Here is a 19,476-nt window from a genome sequence, read left to right on the forward strand (position 1 = left end):
TAGTATGAATACTGGTCATGGATCGAATGATATTGCATAACATCTTCCCTCTTTCGTAATAAAGATTATATGATCCATGACTTTGATAAGACCCCTGGTCCCCATAATGTGCCTGCATTCATTTTCTAAGTTGTCCAGCTTTTGAGATGGTGAGTCTCTGGATTGTAACTTGAGCCGTGGAAAAGTTGCAGAAAGAAGGGATGGATTGGGGAGAGAAATGCACAATAATACTAGTAGTATTTTATTGTCACAAGTCGGAGAAATGAAATTGGTATCAACATAACTGTTGTCAGATTGGAGACAACAGATAAAGCTGCAGACAGCATGTTTTTTTTTTAAAATACATTTTTGGGGCTTTTATGCCTTTATTTAGACAGGACAGTAGGCTGACAGGAAATGGGGAGACATACAGCAAAGGTTGTCGGGAACGGGAGTCGAACCCACGACACGCTGTCAAGCTGGATTAACCAGCGTATGTGGGATGCGCCTGGACCGCTAGGCCAGCGGAGGCCCTCAGATAGTGTGTTTGATGGTTGAACACCAGGGAGGCAGATTAAGCGGCAGGGCACTCATCTAAGAGAAGATTTTCACAGAGTATCATTGCAACATTAATCTTAGTTATTGATAATTTTCACATTAACGGTAGGGTAAGTGATTTTCTTTGATTAAAATAAGTGTTAAATAGCTCTATATTCTGATAGTACTCATTGCTATTGAGTGTTTGTTCAGTAAGGGGATCACCCTGTCTCTCCAGCTCTTAATAAAACAGAAAATTGCATTGTCAGGTCGGGATACCAATTTTATCCAATCAGGAGGATAGAGAACTCAGACAGGATATAGAAGTGACATTGGAAGTGATGACACAAAGAAATGAGAAGACACAATTGGAACTGGAACACTAAAAAAATGTATCTGATAAATGGGTACTATCTCCTGATTGGCAGAAATGTTGTCACCTATACCTGAAAATGTATTTTCTGTTTATTAAAGAGCTGGAGAGATGAGGAGACTCCTGTTACTGAACACTATAGCACTGTTACTAAAATATCCCTTACCCTACCTTTAAACTAAACTCACGAACTATAGCGTACATACCGTTTTGGGGTAGGATAGCGATATTTTCAGCCAGGATTCCAGTGTCCATCGAGAACTGCTGGAACTTGTCCAGAACTTCAGGGGAGAGAGTCGGCCCTCGGCCTGGGAGGACAAATAAAAAATATACCGTCCGGTTCTGTTCAATATATTTGTTATCCACACTGTTGGGGCAGCTTGAAGCACAAGACCCCCAAATTGATATATATTTGGCCACGGACCTGCATCTGAGAAAGGTTTTGCCAGGGACCCCCAGAAGAGAAGATTTATGTTAAAAAATGATCAAACTTATTCAAATCTGCTATCAAAAATAGCAGATGTATAAATAGATTAAAGTGGTTACAGTGATTGTGATGCTGTAGGCTACTAAATCATTTTGGAACCCCCCCAAGGACCCCTGGGGGTCCACGGTCAAATGAATTAATCAGTGTAGGGCTCGCTGACATGAAAATGTTTTAGAACCACTGGTGTGAGTGACATGAACATGCAGATATAGATGAAATAATGCACATCCTACTATATAGTTTGTTGAGGACGGTGGAAACGCCTCCTTTGATCTTGACGGTGTGAATAAGGGCGTACTCCTCATACTTGACATCAACGACGATCATGACGTTATCATTATTCCAACCTGAGGGTGGAAAGATAAAGTAGGTGTACATGTCTCTTACAATAAAACCCTTGTGACTGCTGGCCCAAAGTTTAAATCAGGGGGGTCTTCAACAGGGGGTCCGGGACCCCTAGGGGGTCCTCTGAGTTACTACAGGGATGCCCCAAATCTTTTTTTGTGATAAGAACTTTCTATTTCATTTTTTAAACTTAACCACTTGATCCCTATTCTGGGATAATACTGTATAGGATTATACAGAATGCATGCATCTTCTTGCATTATTTTAACCCTTCTCCCTCCTTTACCCCTTACATTTAAAATAAAATTTGGTACTGAGGGATCTGAAGAAGAACACTAGAAGACTAGAAGAGAAGAGATTATACTCATATTGTTAAATACAGTACATTGTTTTAGATGTTTTGTTTTTTTGTTTTACCAACACATTTATATGTGTGTGTGTATATATATATATATGTGTATATTTTTACACTGTAAAAATATACATATATACCGTATCTAGGTGTGCCCTGGCATCTTTTGGCTATGAAAGGTGTGCCCTGGCAGAAAAAAGGTTGGGAAACCATTGTAACCTTCTTTATTCATCTGAGTGCTGTCCTTTTATTTTAGTATTTATTTTGGGGAACGTAAAAAAGATGCAATGGAAAAACATTCCTTACACAGGACACAGACACAAACGAATAAAATGGATGTATGATTATTTATGCATGTAATGTGTGTGTGTGTGTGTGTGTGTGTGTGTGTGTGTGTGTGTGTGTGTGTGTGTGTGTGTGTGTGTGTGTGTGTGTGTGTGTGTGTGTGTGTGTGTGTGTGTGTGTGTGTGTGTGTGTGGTCTCCACTCACGCTCACTCCTGAACATAAACTTCCCGGGTACATCTGTTTTCTTGGCCTGGTGGGTCATTCTCCAGCAAGAGCCATCAGCACTGTGAACAGTAGGACATTGAACACACAGTGGTAAGGACTACATATGGTAGGTAGGCTATAATCATGTCTTTATGACATTTTAGGTCTAATATTTCGACAGTTGCTACAAATTGCTCCAAAACTGGAGAGTCAAACAAGCAGTTGAAGGGTTAAATGTAGGCTATGCCTATATCTGATATATATATATACATTTTTTTAGCCAATTTAACACTGAGGTAGGCTACTGCCCGATATATTGTAACTCTATGGGTACTGCCCCAGTGCCCACAAGGTTATTGTTTAGGTGGCCGCAGCCCGCCAGTCTATCTTCTAATGAACACTCACGTGAGACTGGCGTACGCCATGTCCAGGCCCCCGTCGGCAGTTGGCATCAGCATCGCAGTGCCCATCTTCATGGTGCTCCTGTGGCTGACGAACCACTGGGCGTTGGTGGCAAAGCCGATCATATACCACTTCCCTGACACCTGTGTGTGTGTGGACGAGGACAAAGAACTGGTTTAATTTAGTCTTGAGAGGTAAGAATACCCAACTCAAGACTATCGTTGCTATGTATTTGATCGATTTTGACATTTTATATATATCTACGAGTCTTAGCGACCACCCCCACAGAGTGCCCTGAACTTTCACCAGTAAAGCCCGTACTTCTTCGTACATGTACAAATGCAAAATATAAGGTGCTTACCTGGTTTCCCCAAATGTTAACTAGCCTTTCGGAGTTTTTGTGAAATGTATTAGTTGGTAGTCTTCAATAAATATGTGTTTTAATCCCGTCTGTGGACGAACGCCATTTTACTCCCTCGTTAACTTCCTGTTTACATTGAGTGTAATTCCGGCTTTCACCGAGTGCGCCCCGTCACTATCGTTACAAACTTCCGACAGAATTGGCCACAGACGGGATTAAAACACGTATTCATTGAAATATACGGACTAATACATTGCACAAAGACTTCGGACAGCTAGTTGACATTTGGGGCAACCGGGTAAGTGCCTTATATATATTTTTTGTACATGTACGGAGAAGTACGGGCCTTGTTGTGCGTCGGTTTCCCACTCGGCAAACCGACGCACAACAACCTACAATGCCAATAGAGCTGTGAGACTCAGACGAATGAATGGCACTATGGCAGAGTTGTTGTGTGGCCGGGTCTTTTGTCTGGGGCACCGCACTACATACATTTACTTCAGCAATATACAAAATAATTTCATAAAATATACACATAACGGTGATTTACTTGATGTTTATGCTGTGCGCAATGGAGGTGTGTAAAGTTTACACCTCCATTGCGCGCAAAGTGAGCGTAAACATCAAGTAAAAGCGCACTCTCTCCCCCATGTTGGACAGGCTGAAGAGAACGAATGGGATGAAGGAGGAGGAGGAGGAAGAAGAGGAGGAGGCGGAGGAGGAAGAAGAGGAGGAGGAGGAGGAAGTTTGGAGATGAGAGACGCACGGGCGGAGAGGTAGGCCATTTGTTTGTTTGTTTGATTGATTGATTGAATACTTTATTAACAGTTTGCATAGACAAACACAGCACAGGGAAGTACAGTTCAGTACAAAGTCTGTTAAAGAGGATTTTAAACCCAAGAAAGCACTATGGCTTGTTTCCATTGGGGTCCTTTGTACTCAATTCATCGAATTTCCCCCTCAATATTATTTCAATAATAGTGACAGACCAAAAAAGTAAAGGCGTTTTACAAATGCACAACAAGGGCATAGTTCATAAACTTACCTCTACCCTAATGCCTTATTTTTGTTTTGTTTTGTTTCCCCACGCTTTGTTCTGATTGTCTCATTTTTGTTAATTGATTGATTAGCTCCTGATTCGTTGTCTCCTTATCAGGTTGATTGATGTCAGGTGTTAGTCAGCGTGACAGTCAGCCACTCAGTCAGTCAGAGGGTACATTTGGACCTACATTATTTTGAGTTAATAAACCACTTAAACGCAAGACGTTTTTGTTTTGTTTTGTATGGAGTCTACGCGCGTCACAGTTAATGCCTAAGCTCATGCCTCTTAGTTTTAAATGTTTTAATTAATATTGGGAAGAAGTAGTCGCTATACAATATGAACACTTCAGTTAATATAATACTTGTTAACTCTCTCTTATTTAGCTTTTTGTTATTGAAAAAAAAATCCCCTGTGCAGTTGGATACATTTGTGTGGTTACATACAGTTATCACAATAACAAATAGTAGACTACAATAGTAATAATAACAACAATAATAATAATATAAATAATTCAACTAATGATATTATTATTAATAATAATAATAATACTTTGTAAACAGTATATAGATTTGTTAATCAGGTAGTTGTCTCTCTTACCCCCTGTAAATTGAAGTCTGCTTGAGGTGTGACCTCGGCAGTAGCAGCCAAGGAGCAGAGCATCGCTCCTATCATCCCCAACAGTATCGTCATCTTCGCTTCTGCAGGAGATGGATGATCAATCAGAATGAAATTAACGTGGATGTTGACCTGGATACTTAGGTTTGTTTTGCTGCCCGGGACACCCTCTTATATAGTGGAGAATGAGGTTGCATAATCAAAGTACCCCCCCTCTCCACCCCACACCACACACCCACTAGCATTTTCCCCCCCAACATCCCCTGCACCCTGGAGCTGCTGGGATGAGTTCAAACAAGAGAAACCTTTTGCGGGAGAAAAAAAACAGTACCAGAGAGCAAACAGGTGTTATGTTCTATATCCCTGCCTGCCAGAGCAGGGATAACAACACGCAACCTCTCTGTGGTCGCTCTCTCTCTCTCCTCATGCATGCTACCATTACGCCCTTCCATAAAAAATAAATCAACAAAAACATAATAGATGGACAGTGTGATAAACAGTTAGTCCGTAGTACACAAAGCAGTGGTATGTTCCAGGACATTCTGTGGGCAGAGACCAGAGAATCAAACTCAACTGTCAGCACTTACAATAGTAAACACACATCCCATGAGTGTGTGTGTGTGTGTGTGTGTGTGTGTGTGTGTGTGTGTGTGTGTGCACGCTGATTGATAGATGTCTTTTTCTTTTTTAACAGAACCTTCATTTAACTTTAATTTACCCACCAATCATGACTATTTTAAATAGTCATGTGAAGTTTAAAAACAGTGCGTTGTGAGGCAAACAAAAAAAAACAGTTTGATTCCATTGTGCTGCTGTGCCGCTGTCTTTCTGCGCTTAATCCGGTAATATATCTTTTCATATCACTCATTCATGTAGGTATGTTGTTTACCACTACTACTTTAACTACTGTAAACCCTACTTAGTTGACCAGGGTCCGCCAATGTTCTATGCCAGGTACGCTAGTATTTCCCTCGACACTAAATGTACACAGAATACTCAACGTGTAACAACACGACACGTTGTGAGCTTGTAGATCTGCTATTTTCACCGAATGTTCGCCCCCAGAAAAGGGACAATAGGGTTCATTTGGTCGAGGCTCATCATGCAAGCCTAACGTTTAACACCAGCCTCACGTTCAACCCAGATTCGGCACAAACATGGGGTTGAATTCGTTATACTGTTACGCCACCAAGATGTGGAATGCCCAACAGCCATCAAAAAAGTGCGACTCCCTACCCTCCTTCACAACCGCCATAAAAGTACACCTGTAGTCTTCTATAAGCTTGACACCAGAAATTACCCCTCATTCCTCCTTGTGTGCCATCTGTTTGGGAGGCGAGGTTAGACTGGCGTGTACACTGTTCAGTAAGCTGTCACGCGATCACTGATTTCACAGCCACAAGAACCTCATCTAGCGGCCACACCTTAGTTCCAGAGGCCACATCTTAATATCCAGAGGCCACAAGATCAGGATCTCGTGCTCACATCTTAATATCTTGTAGCCACGAGATCAGGAGGATCCCATGGTCTCGTCTCATATCTTGTAACTATGACATATTTTAACTGAACCATGCACGCCAGGTCAACGCTCTTCTGTAGTTATCAGTTTATTCATTGAACTTGAATTCAGATAAGATAAACCTTTTGATCCATGAAGGGAATTACAGATGTCATAGCCGATAGCAGCAACAGAACAGTGAGAATGAACCATAAAATAGAAGAAACAAATACTTTGACAGTTTCTCACACTAAACATCTGCACTGTTTCTCTGAATGAGTAAGTGTACATTTGTACAGTCTATCTATAAGTTAGGGATGCATCGATTAGTAGGTCAAACATCGGTATTGAACGATATTCGACCTTGTTGGCTCTCATCTGTTTTGATTTTTTTACGTCTGCAAACTCCCGTGCAGGACAGACTTCAGACGCGTCTCTTGCAGGAGACTTGGCTCAGATCTGAACCCATTTGATTTGGCGTTAGGGACCTGTTGCGACCGCATGCCCGTGCTGACGTCGATCCCAAGTAGGGTTCGAAACTTTGACCTTCCGCAAGTTCCGCATGAAAGTCTTATACTCTAACCGCTTCACCAGGGCGGCCCTTTGTTGATTAATATCTGTTAATTGGCAAATAAGATGACATTCACCGATGCCAGTGGTAGATGTATATGTTGTTTCACAAATCTGTTTGATTGGATTTGTGCTCATTAAAACATAGTGTGATGAGAGGCTGAAATACTTTTAAAATTTGTTTCCCTGGCACAAAAGGGTGCCAGGGAAAAAAATAAACAAACAAAACCCCCTCCCCCCAAAAAAGAAAAAAGAAAACATCAGTATCATCATTGGCTATCGATCAAATTGTTATTTTAAACATCGGGTATCGACCCAGAATTTCCCAGTTGGTGCATATGCATAAGTATAATTTGTAAGAATGCACAGTGTATCCATCAAGTCTTCACAGTGTTCAATACACTGTAATATCAGAGCCTCCAGATATAGCGCTGCCTTAGTGCCACATGAGGTCAGGATGAAAGGATTCCAGATCCCACAGGCTCCTGTAGGAAGAGCGATGGGGAGTGGAGAGAAGCGCAGTGTGATGGACCGTTGCCACGATGATTAATGGAGTTCCTGAGGAGAATCCCATTAACTGCGCTGTACTTATACAGTTAGTTATGATAAGATCTCGGGACAGCTGTGGGCTGTTTCCCCCACTGCATAGCATCAGGGTTGAATGGTGGACTACTTTGCCAATAGGTTAGCAGCAGGTAGATACATGTTATAAAACAGAACCTGCACCAACCTACATACCATTCCAGTTTTAACAGGGACACCATCCATTTGGTCTTTTTTTTTTCTTTCACCCACGCTTAACCCAGCCATGCACGCTTGCATCCCTCCATCCGCACTGTACCGGGGATGGAGGCCAGATTTTGTGAGAGTAATAAGTAACCAGGTCCATGGAAACAAACCCAAAAGAAGCAACTAGGCCACATGAGCACTTTGAACCTATATATATACATTGGCTATTTGTAAATAGTGATGTACGTTTTCATAGTTATTTTCAAATAACATGGGGAGTTGTGTGACCAGATCTCCCAATCTCCCAAAAAATGGAGAAAACAAAAAACTAAAGAAAACCCACCACCACATTCAGCAGTTGTTGAGTCGTTGCACCATAGTGAATAACATAAGCTTAGAAAAACTCACATTATGCTGGCATAGGCATAGTGTACACAGGCTGTGCACTAACCTAATTTACCATCACCTGCTAATGGTCAACTGTCATGTGACTGGTTGGATTTTTTTTTACGTGTGTCCATTGGGCAGCATCTTTCAAAATTCCTGCTGCTTGCTTCCTCGACTGTGTCTATAATACAGACAGTAAAGAATTATTATTAAGACTAAGTTATGAGCTTCTAATAAACTGTGAAATATTTGGAAGATTTTTGAAACATTCTAACAACACAAATCGGGTACGGGGCTCCCTGGCACAAAAACATTTTCAGATGGGGATTAGGGACGTATTAATTTGGGGGTCCATGACATGAAAATATTCGAGAGCCACTGGTTTAAATAATAATAATATAAAATTTTGAAGCAAGACCAAATAAGCGACTACACTTTAGAAACAAGCCAACTACAAACCTACGCAACCCACAGCCACCAATATTTACAAGCAACTTTACAGAAAAGCAAGCCCAAAGTAGCTTATAATAAGCAGACATGGTAATACTGAATGGAGGGATGGATGTATCAACAATATGCTATGCACTTACATGTTGGGGTATTTTACCACTTTAACCCCGTGTCCCTATTCTGGGCATGTCATTATAGGCAAACATTTTCAAATATAGCCTATATATTTAAAAAAAAGCGAATGTTTTTCAAACATGTAGATATTTTAAGTTTTCAGAAATGTCCCAAAATTGTCGAAAAGAGTGAAAATAGCTAAAATAGCACATCTACACATCTACAAGCTCACATCATGTCACATTGATGTGTTCCTAGCTTGTATATCGTCTATTTCAGCTATACAACATTGTCATACAACAAAGTATAAAATAGGGCATATATGACAACTTTGACATCATATGAATTCCCATTGTGTCCAACATGACAGACTTGTACTGTAGCCTACATTTAAAAGTGACAGTTCACATTGTTCTTAATCGATGTTCATTTTGTCAGACAATCTGTCGCCAAGCCGTACCTCTATAATGTATGTAGCTACTATGAAATAATACAAAGACAGTAACATGTCCAGTATTTAAAAACAACAACTATGTATTAATCATCAAGATTGAGAAAATATTAATCAACAAAGAACTTGGTATGGTCCCCTGTTGCCAAAAGCAAGAACACAAAAAAAAACATATAACACACACAAAAAAACCCAACATTTTTAACAAAAAACATACAAATAAGAATTAGCATTTTGAGCTTTTTTTGCATTCTGACTAGACACTCATTAAGTCAGGGAAGAAGCATCAGTGAGTATAGGTACATGTCGGGACAGCTATTGAAGCAGATGTTTAGTTTACCCCAGTTCACCCCGACCGTGGACTGATTCTGGCAAACGGTACCGCAGCCTCAAGGCCTGGACCAGAAGGCTCTTGGACAGCTTTGTACGCCAGACAGCTAGCCTGCCTGTTTCCTGTCTGACACACACACACGCACGCACGCACGCACGCACGCACGCACGCACGCACGCACGCACGCACGCACGCACGCACGCACGCGCGCGCGCGCAGCGCGCGCGCGCGCGCGCGCGCGCACACACACACACACACACACACACACACACACACACACACACACACACACACACACACACACACACACACACACACACACACACACACACACACACACACACATATTTGTATTACTATACTTGTAAGGACGTCAAGATCATAGGACCATAATTTTATAAATGCCATTTTGTATGTAACATTTTTGCCATTTTTAACCCTAACCCTAAAGCCTGAGTTTAAATGCACGCCAGTGTTGCACGCCCAAAATAGCCCTATAACCCTACAAGCTTGTAATGCATGGTATTGTGTGTGCTTGTAGCTCGCCTATTTTGGGTGCGCGACAGCATAGCACAACTAAGTATAAATCAAGCCCAACATTTTTTTATAACCATCAAACAAACATTTCTCTTGTTGAAAATTGTCCTCACAGTGTCTATTAGTCAAATTCTACTATACTTGTGGGGACATTTGGCCCTTGTAGTGATATAAGTTCACACACATATGACAATAAATAATATTTAAGTGCTTCAATCTCTTTAAACGTTAGCCAGCAATTAACCATCGTATCACTTTAGGTTTGTAATAATCCCATCACATAATAACAACTCTGGCATCAATCTCAACAGCTGACTAATAGGACAATTTAGTCAGACAGCACTTCAGAAACCACAGTTTGATGATATCGAACAATCAAGGACAGAGGGATAGGCGATATACTGGACTTGCTGTTCCAGTGGCTGCCACATGGGGTCAGTCTTGCAGTGGTACAGATGTAGCCATTCACACCTTTTTACCAGATATTTGCTCCAGTTTAGTTTTATTTTCAAGAGGATTTTCTTTTTCTTTCATACACACCGAGTTTCTGTATCAAATAATAGGTCCTCACTAATGCTCATGATAAAATGGTACCATTTTTTTCTAATCACTCTGTGTCTCAGAGGAGGGCTGTGGACCGTTCAGAAACCCGTCTACCAGTGACATCATCGATGGGGTATTCAAGCTAATAGAAACTGCAGGCTTTGTATTCCTGGAAAGTTGCAATGCAATAATAGAAGCCAGTGTTCTCACGTTAATACAAATCTAAATACAAAATTTTATTTGAGGGGGGGGGGGGGAATCCTGCCTAATGATGATGTCACTGGTAGACGGGTTTCTGGACTGTTCACAGCCCTCCTGTGAGACACAGACCAAGTAGAAAAAAATGGTACCATTTTATCATGAGCATTAGTGAGGACCTATTATATGAAGTTAGGTTGAAAATGGGTGAAGTGGTCCTTTAAGGAATTCTCATAAAGGTTTGATAAAAGTTTGGACAGCAGGCATCATTATTATCATGTACAGTACTTACTTGTCTACATTCCCATAACTTAATATACATGTTAATGCACTGTAATATGACAATGTAAATTATAACAGCATATTAAAAAAACAGTATATACAGTACAGTATCCCTAATGAGCATGTATGAAATAATTTATCCAATTTATTATCAGTGTAAACCAAGGTGGGGTCTGGGGTCCCAGGGAGTCCCCATGCAGCTACAGTAGATGATTGGTAACTCTGAGAGTGCACAAATGGAACCCATTTGGTTCCATTTGTACACTCTGAGAGTTATGGGGGTCGGTGAATGCTGAATGCATGGTAAACTGGGGGTCCTTGAAATGAAAAGGTTTGAGAATCACTGGTATTTTATAATCAACATGATTGTTTTCACTGCTGTTTTGTGGGTCTTATCAGTACAGACAGAGCTGACCAATCATTGTCAGGTAATGATAAAGCCACACAGAAGTCAACCTTCTCTTTATGTTTAACCATTAGCTTGTCGTGCTTCGCGCTGTCGATCAGCGTGTTCAGGTTTTGGTACTCAGCATTGGCCGGGTTATTGCATGGCTTTCTCTCCCTCTTTCGCTCACTCTCTCCCTCCCTCTCTCCCTTCCTCTTTCCCCCCTCTCTCCCTTCCTCTTTCCCCCCTCTCTCCCTTCCTCTTTCCCTCCCTCCCTCCCTCCTCTCCCTCTCCCTCTTTGCTACATGTTGATCAGCTTTGTTGAGGTTCGGTATACGCAATTGGCCGGGTTATTGCATGGATGAAATAGGCCCTCTCCCTCCCTCTCCCTCTCTCTCTCTCATAGAGATAGGTAGGTACTGATTGTCAGAACTGGTATTGCATTACTTGTAAAGAACAACAAGGCTCAGGATCCTTCATGGTGGACTTCTAATTCATGTAGCCCCATCTGTACAGTAGAGAGAGAGAGAGAGAGACGGTGCCAACTGGGGTTGGGATTCCCAACCCTAGTTGAACTTGGGATCCTTTATAAGATTTTAACGATTCACGATTCCCTCTTAATGGTCCGGTTCCTTTTTATTAAAAAAAAAAAGATATATATACAATTGTGGCCTTCATTAAAATTATTTCCAATTCATACAGTATTGCATACATATTATTGTAGTGGTCTGTAACTCTCAGAGCTATGGTAGTCCTTGAAATTAAAACGTTTGAGAACCACCGGTATTGTTATTAAGGAACCGATTCCCGGTTCCATAATGTTGGGTCCAGTTCCTCCAGTTCCTCCGGATCCCAACCCAACAAAACCAATCTAGACACTGAGGCTGGAGCAGGGCGTTTGAAGCGAGCCCTCTGCCATGGTCAGGAACTCTACCCAGTTCTGGTAGAAGCCCCGTGAGTAAAGTCCCGTGTCGATGACCAGTCCGTAGAGACGACTCTGGCCTGTGTGGTTCCTCAGAGCCAGCTGGGCCTCTCGCTCCGTCACGTTGTAGCTGATGTTGATGACCTGCAGCAGCAGCAGGTGGAGCAGACCTCCGGTGACGATGCTGCTGTACCAGGCACAGGTGAAGCACAGAGCGGTGCTGTGAACGCAGCAGACAATGAATTACACAGTTACCTTGTGGTTGGACTTTTACTCAATTAGTGTTTGAGCATGTCATGGTTGGTTTGAGTGAATTTACTTGAATTGAATAAACTTTATTTTGAACAAAAAGAAGAAAAAAAACATCCCAGCAATAATCAATAATTAACAACATGAACAAGATAACCAACAGGGCTGTTTCTCAATGCTGGTCTCAGGGAAGCTTATAGCCCTCTACAGGTATATATATGCAACAATGTTAATTTGCTGCTCTCAGGGCACTTTCTCAATGCTGCTTTCAGGGCAGCTTATAGCCTTCTACAGGTATATACAGTAGATGCAACAATGTCAATTTGCTGCTCTGAGGGCAGTTTTTCAATGCTGCTCTCAGGGCAGCTTAAATGATATACATACAACAACATTAAATTGCTGCTCTGTGGGCAGTTTCTCAATGCTGGTCTCAGGGCAGCTTATAGCCCTCTAAAGGTATATATATGCAACAATGTTAATTTGCTGCTCTCAGGGCACTTTGTCAATGCTGCTCTCAGGGCAGCTTAAATGATATACATACAACAACATTAATTTGCTGCTCTCAGGGCACTTTCTCAATGCTGCTCTCAGGGCAGTTTATAGCCTTCTACAGGTATATAGTGATATACACTGTATATCGTACAATACTCTAAATGAGCACAAGGTGGCATATCCATTTCTTGTTCCATTTTTCATTTTCCCATAGCTTCGTTTCACTGTCTCGGCAGCAGACTTGAACCGTGTGTTTCTGGTTAAATTCTGCTACCTAGCCAATCAAACTGAACCAGAACAGGAAACAGGTATGCCACCTTCTGGAAACCTGGGACTACAATTATGTACATAATAAACAAAACAAAACAATTATCCAAAACGAAGTAGGACAAAGCAATGCTCATCTAGTCCGACCCATTTTATACTACTGAATCAAATTAATCTATTGTTCATCATAAAGGACATTCATTATTTGTTTTAGAAAGCAGACTTCTTATAATAACCAAATACAAGATTAGTAGTGTGATGACCTGGATTCTAATCTAAAGTCTACCTCATGGGAAACCAAACTACCGTCAAAAGGGAAATCCCCCTTGGCCAAGGGAGACATTAGGTTTCTGGCAATCAGGCAGGGCTAATAGGACTTGTGTGAAGGTATAGGGAACCTTGTTTCTGTTACTTAGATTCGTTTTTTTCTTGACCACAAATGTTCAGACTGTTATTTAGTTAGCATGTTGTTAGGTTCATCATTGTTTACTTGGTATCTTAGTTTCTTTGAGGCACTACATTGTTCTCTCTGCACTATGTGACTATTTACCTTGTTGCTTATTGACTATCTCATGCTTACTCTGCTTATTCCAATCTGGCACTTGTAAGTTGCCCTGGATAAGAGCGTCTGCTAAATGCGTAAATTGCAGTTGTAATTGTAATCTACTAGAGGTTCCCGTCTAGCTGCTGCACAGGGCTCCCGTCTAGTAGTCTGGGCCGCACATCACAGACAGAGACAGAGTGTGTTGACGTTCATTGCAACACGGGTGTTTGTGTCGACACGCAAATCGAAAGCGAAACCAAACTGCAACATGCAAACTGAAAGCGACGCGAGACCTAACTTATTGGAGAGGCAGACAGACAAACAGCTTGGAGACGCAGACAGCCACAGTATACAGCTGGGCTATGGCAGTGCCAGAGAAATAGGATGGGGGGAGTTGTGTAATGTACAGTAGTACCTATAGTGATTGTAGACCCCGGGACAGTAGAGCAGAGCGGTGATCAGGTACTGATGAGGACACACGCTGTGCAGAACCAGACTGATCCCGTATAAAGACGTCAACAGGAAGATGGAGAGGGTGAGCAGGAAACTGCGGTGGTTGGCCTGGCCAACACAGCTGTTGATCCTGCAAGCACCTCAGCAGGTGCACACACAACACACACACACGCGCGCGCGCACACACACACACACACACACACACACGCACACACGCACACGCACACGCACACAAGAAGACATTATGGCACAAATCTCAATGCATCATCTGCCTTATAGAGAGAAGTATAGCCTATGTCTTCAGATTTTTTAGAAAGACTGAATCGGATGCAATTTGCCAGATAGTTTCAAGGTGAGTGTGTGCGTGCATGCTTTAATTTTGGGAGTGATTACAAGGTACAGTACATGCATGGCACCACAGTGATAGAGTGACAACAAAAAGGGAATTAAAAGTGTTAAATTAACTCTGAGAGTGTACATTTACAATGAGAGTTAATTTAACACTCCAGAGCACGATCATGATCATCAAATGTGTGAGGAGAAAGATGATTCAATGTCTCCTCTGGTTGGCTCATGACCATTGCTAAACACTGGAGAGATTAGGTCCAGATATTATAATCTGAAACACTGGAGAGATTAGCTCCAGGTATTATCATCTGAAGCACTGGAGAGATTAGGTCCAGGTATATAATCTGAAACACTGGAGAGATTAGCTCCAGGTATTATCATCTGAAGCACTGGAGAGATTAGGTCCAGGTATATAATCTGAAGCACTGGAGAGATTGGGTCCTGGTATATAATCTGAAACACTGGAGAGATTAGCTCCAGGTATTATCATCTGAAGCACTGTAGAGATTAGGTCCAGGTATATAATCTGAAGCACTGGAGAGATTAGGTCCAGGTATATAATCTGAAGCACTGGAGAGAATAGCTCCAGGTGTTATAATCTGACCCACCAGATGCAGTGGTGGTCCAGCCGTTTGACACACGATCCGCAGATTCGGCAGTGTCCCGCCCGCGGGGGGCGTACCACCCGGCACACCGGACACCTGATTCTTCGCTTCTTCACAATGCAGACCTCTGTCTGGGACCGGGAGGTGGCGGTGACAGGGGTCCCGGTCCCCATGATGACCGCCTGATGGCCAGCTCCGTTGTGCTGCTGGCAACCAGAGTCCTTGTGGTGCTCTGTTGAGCTCTGAGCCGTAACAGAGTTGTGGTGGGTGTCACACACCCGCTGGGACCCCGGGCTCTCGACGAAACCCGGGCCCCTCTTGGTGCGAACCAGGGAGACGAGAGTGAGGACCATCCCGCCGGTCACCGCACACACCTGCAGCCGGTCGACGCCCCCGCGCGGCAAGATCTCTGCGAGGAAGAGGTAGTACATGTAGGCCAGGGAGTACAGCGAGAGGGTGAGGAAGAAGAGGGTGCGCCTCTTCTTCCGATGCGTGGCGTAGTAGTACCACAGCACCAGGGCGGGCAGCGCCGTCAGCACCGCCGCGCCCAGGAGGTAGTGCAGCGCCGCCACTCGCAGCAGCAGAGGCAGGAGCACCAGCGCCGGGACCATGGAGATCTCCAGCTTGTCGATCACGGCGCAGCTCACGGAGGCCTCGGTCTCGTTTTTCTTCAGCCACCTAGCGGGAAGAGGAGATACGGTACCATAACAAAACAGTGTTGATTTCGTCGACTAAAACTATGACGAAAAATGTTGGTCGACTACCTTTTTTCACTGACGAAAACTAAATAAAAACTAAGCTGTATGATGACTAAAATTACTAAAAAACTAAGACTAAATATATTGACAATTTCGTCAACAAATCACATTTTTACTAAAATGTTAGTGAGGGACTAGTGCAGAAGAGAACTAATACAAGTCCTTTTATGTTTGGTTGCACTCAGGTGTTGCGCTCTGAAAATAACAGCTATTTTCAGCATGCAACCAAGTGTAAAATCAGCCATTACGACGCCATCAAGGCACCGTCAAAATACATTTTAGTCGACTAAATCAACTGTAGATTTAGTCGACTAAAACTAGACTAAAACTAAAACATTTCAGATGACTAAAATACGACTGAAACTAAATGGAATTTTATTCAAAAGACTATGACTGAAACTAAATCAAAACGTGCTGTCAAAATCAACACTGTAACAAAACCCGTAAATTCACGATGCCACTATCAATCACTATCAAAAATGTAATGTTGTCCAATCTGTATGGTAGAGTAGAGTATGTTAATACAATATGACTTAAACTATTGGGGTGGTTGTATTTTGTCTCCCTGCTCTTCTATTGAGACATTTAGATTGTGTCAAAGGTCATGTCGAATTTTGACCTGATGGTCAAGATTCTACTTATGAAAAGGGTCGTGCACGCACATCCGTGGCCCAGGTGCAAGACAAACAAAGTATCATAAAAAAGGGAATAGAGTCTGCACACTGGTGATGCTGCAAAAAGCTCCGCTTTGTATTTATTGCGTTCGTCAACGTTTCGGCCTATTCAGACCTTCATCAGGACATATACCATATGTCAGGTATATCAGGTATATGTCCTGATGAAGGTCTGAATAGGCCGAAACGTTGACGAACGCAATAAATACAAAGCAGAGCTTTTTGCAGCATCACCAGTGTGCAGACTTTTTTTCAAGATTCAATTTATCCCCTGAGCAAGCAGGCAGGCTCTATTAGCGCAAAATGACAGCACTTGCGCAGGAAACAATCTACAAGACAATTCCCGATAATTCAGAATGCCTCAGCAGGAATTGTAACTAACACTAAGAGAAGAGATTATATTACTCCAGTTCTAGCAACACAGCACAGGCCCCCCCCCGTACCTTTTAGAATTGATTTTATTTTACTTGTTTATGAAGCACTTAATAACCTGGCGCCCTTCATATATCACACACACTTAATTTTACATCCTTTTAGATGTTCCCAAAGCATTTAACAACAACACTGTAGATGATCTACAAGCTCATAGCACAAGCTTGTCGATCGGCTATTTATTCAAATCTTTTGTATAAAAATGTCGGCGGGGGGGGATTGAACATACTCAGTTCCATTGGGGGGGAGATATCCTCCCCACTTTTGCACGCGCGCTGCACGCGCGTGCATACGTCCCCTTCAATTCTAAAATGCCCTCTGCGTCCTTGGGTTAAATGTACACAAAACTGATGATAGTGCTCTCAAACAAGTCTATGAAGCTATTTACGAAATCTATAAAAGGTTTAATCTGCAACACAATTTTATACGATATGTAGTGGGGGTCCCTGCTTCATCTCTCTTTCAGCTAAGGGGTCCTTGACCTGAAAAACATTGAAGACCCCTGTCTTAAACCATTCTATACTACACACAGAAAAATAAAGGTGCCAACTGGAACCAAAACTGGTTCTTCAGAGTGATGCCAAAGAAGCAAGGACCATTTATTTGAATGGTTCTATAAAGAACCCAAACCCCTTAAACCGTATAAACTTCATTAAACCAGCTGAAATGTGTTTGTCGAAAATAGCAGATCTACAAGCTCACAAGATCTTGTAGATCTGCTATTTTCGATGAATATCTGCCTATTAAGACATGGTTTAAGAGTTCAAAGGTTCCTCAAAGAACTTTGACAAAAAAAAAGGTTCTCTAGAACTAGATGAGGAACATGAAGAACCATTCACTAGATCAAATGGTTCTTTAGTAGTTGATGGTTCTTTGTGGAACCATATAGCCTTTTTAAAGAATCATTTAAGAACCATTATTTTTCTGTGTGTACTGGACAGTACTCCTAGACATATTACCTGTGACAGGCCTCGTCGACATCACTGCAGTCCCAGCAGCATCCGTACTGACCCAGGTCACACTCACAGCAGCACATGGGGTCATCCGGTTCTGGAGGTTTTAACTTCTCCCACTTCATAATGGCTGGTTAATGGTGCACTCTCTCCCAAGGCCCTACGCAAATAAGCTGCCAAGTACAATAGAAACATACAGAACATTTAAATCAATAAATACATTAAAGGTAGGGTAAGTGATTTTCTTTGGCTAAAATAAGTGTTAATTGGCTCTATATTCTGATAGTACTCATTGCTATATAGAGTGTTCGTTCAGTAACAGGAGTCTCCATGTCTCTCCAGCTCTTTATTAAACAGAAAATGCATATTTAAGACGGGATACCAATTGTATCCAATCAGGATAGAGAACTCAGTCAGGGTACAGATTAAACAAGTGAAATTGGAAGTGATGACACAAAGAAATGAGCAGACAAAATTGGAACTGGATCACTATCAAAATGAAGCTGATAAATGGGTACTCTCCAAGGGCGCCGATACTGTGGGTGCCTCGGCGCTAAAGCTCCCAGGAGAAATGACGAGCACCCATCACAAACTCATCACAAAAAAAGAAAAAGAAGAAACCTCCGACATCTACGCTTACATTTTTTACAGTACATTTTTTGTACCAAATTAACCAAATGAACCGCATAAAAGTAACAAAAGAAACCCAAAAAAGCAACTAACTAAGTAATATTTTACTGGTACTCTCTCCTAATTGGCTGAAATTTTGTCACCTACCTGAAAATGTATTTTCTGTTTATCAAAGAGCAGCTGGAGAGACAGAGAGACCCCTGTGACTGAGTAAACACTCTATATAGCAATGATTACTATCAGAATATAGAGCTTTAACCTTTAATGTAAAGCTTTTTGTTTTAACCAAAAAATATCACTTACCCTACCCTTTAATACAGAATGATTGAAAATACTATAGGTTTACTCGTATCAATGCTTATACTGTAGGTTAAAAGTTTTTTTTTACATGTAAGTGTCGCAAAAACTGTAATGCGATCAATAACATTTTAAAGGTTGTAGCCTATTGATTACTAGATAGTACTGTCTAGACGTGCACTCCACTCTGCACGGCACATGACAGCGTTGGTGCCAGTGTAGGTGCATGCGTCTGCACACATGACATGACACAGACAAAGTCAGATGTGTGTTTAGATGTTGTGATGTCATCATCTCTTCACCTGCAGTCTGTAGGCATACCGTCACCTTTCTATATGGGAGAAGTGAGATTTACCCAGTGGTGGAAAAAGTACTCAAATGTTTTACTTAAATA

General features: G+C 41.9%; 2 protein-coding genes across 2 annotated transcripts; both read right to left on the reverse strand.

Moving 5' to 3' along the window:
* Window positions 1-404: 404 nt before the first annotated feature.
* Window positions 405-5,115, reverse strand: LOC308090357 (lipocalin-like). Its single transcript, XM_080435495.1, has 6 exons — window positions 4,966-5,115; window positions 2,969-3,108; window positions 2,564-2,643; window positions 1,610-1,723; window positions 1,096-1,197; window positions 405-573 (listed from the first exon to the last, which is right to left on the reverse strand). Exons 1-6 carry the CDS (start codon window positions 5,056-5,058, stop codon window positions 554-556), a joined length of 549 nt encoding a protein of 182 aa, XP_080291621.1. The 5' UTR covers window positions 5,059-5,115; the 3' UTR covers window positions 405-553.
* Window positions 5,116-12,329: 7,214 nt separating this feature from the next.
* On the reverse strand, window positions 12,330-18,280 carry zdhhc23a (zDHHC palmitoyltransferase 23a; the record flags this gene model as incomplete). The annotated part of the gene is made up of 4 exons (XM_080435916.1): window positions 12,330-12,600; window positions 14,348-14,515; window positions 15,342-16,016; window positions 18,162-18,280. The coding sequence occupies 4 exons, from the start codon at window positions 18,278-18,280 to the stop codon at window positions 12,330-12,332; spliced, it is 1,233 nt and encodes a 410-aa protein (XP_080292042.1).
* Between the last annotated feature and the right edge of the window lie 1,196 nt (window positions 18,281-19,476).

This window comes from Gymnoscopelus braueri (assembly GCF_963280865.1).
Source record: "Gymnoscopelus braueri genome assembly, chromosome: 8".
Lineage (NCBI taxonomy): Eukaryota > Metazoa > Chordata > Actinopteri > Myctophiformes > Myctophidae > Gymnoscopelus > Gymnoscopelus braueri.

Bases quoted from the DNA above. Each gene is read 5' to 3' on its own strand.
- LOC308090357 (XM_080435495.1), bottom strand. From the start codon at position 5,058: ATGACGATACTGTTGGGGATGATAGGAGCGATGCTCTGCTCCTTGGCT. The intron at 1,198-1,609 runs GTAGGATGTGCA...TTGTCCTCCCAG, and splicing joins CGTCCTCAACAAACTATATA to GCCGAGGGCCGACTCTCTCC. The intron at 574-1,095 runs GTATGTACGCTA...ATCTTCTCTTAG, and splicing joins CGCTATCCTACCCCAAAACG to ATGAGTGCCCTGCCGCTTAA.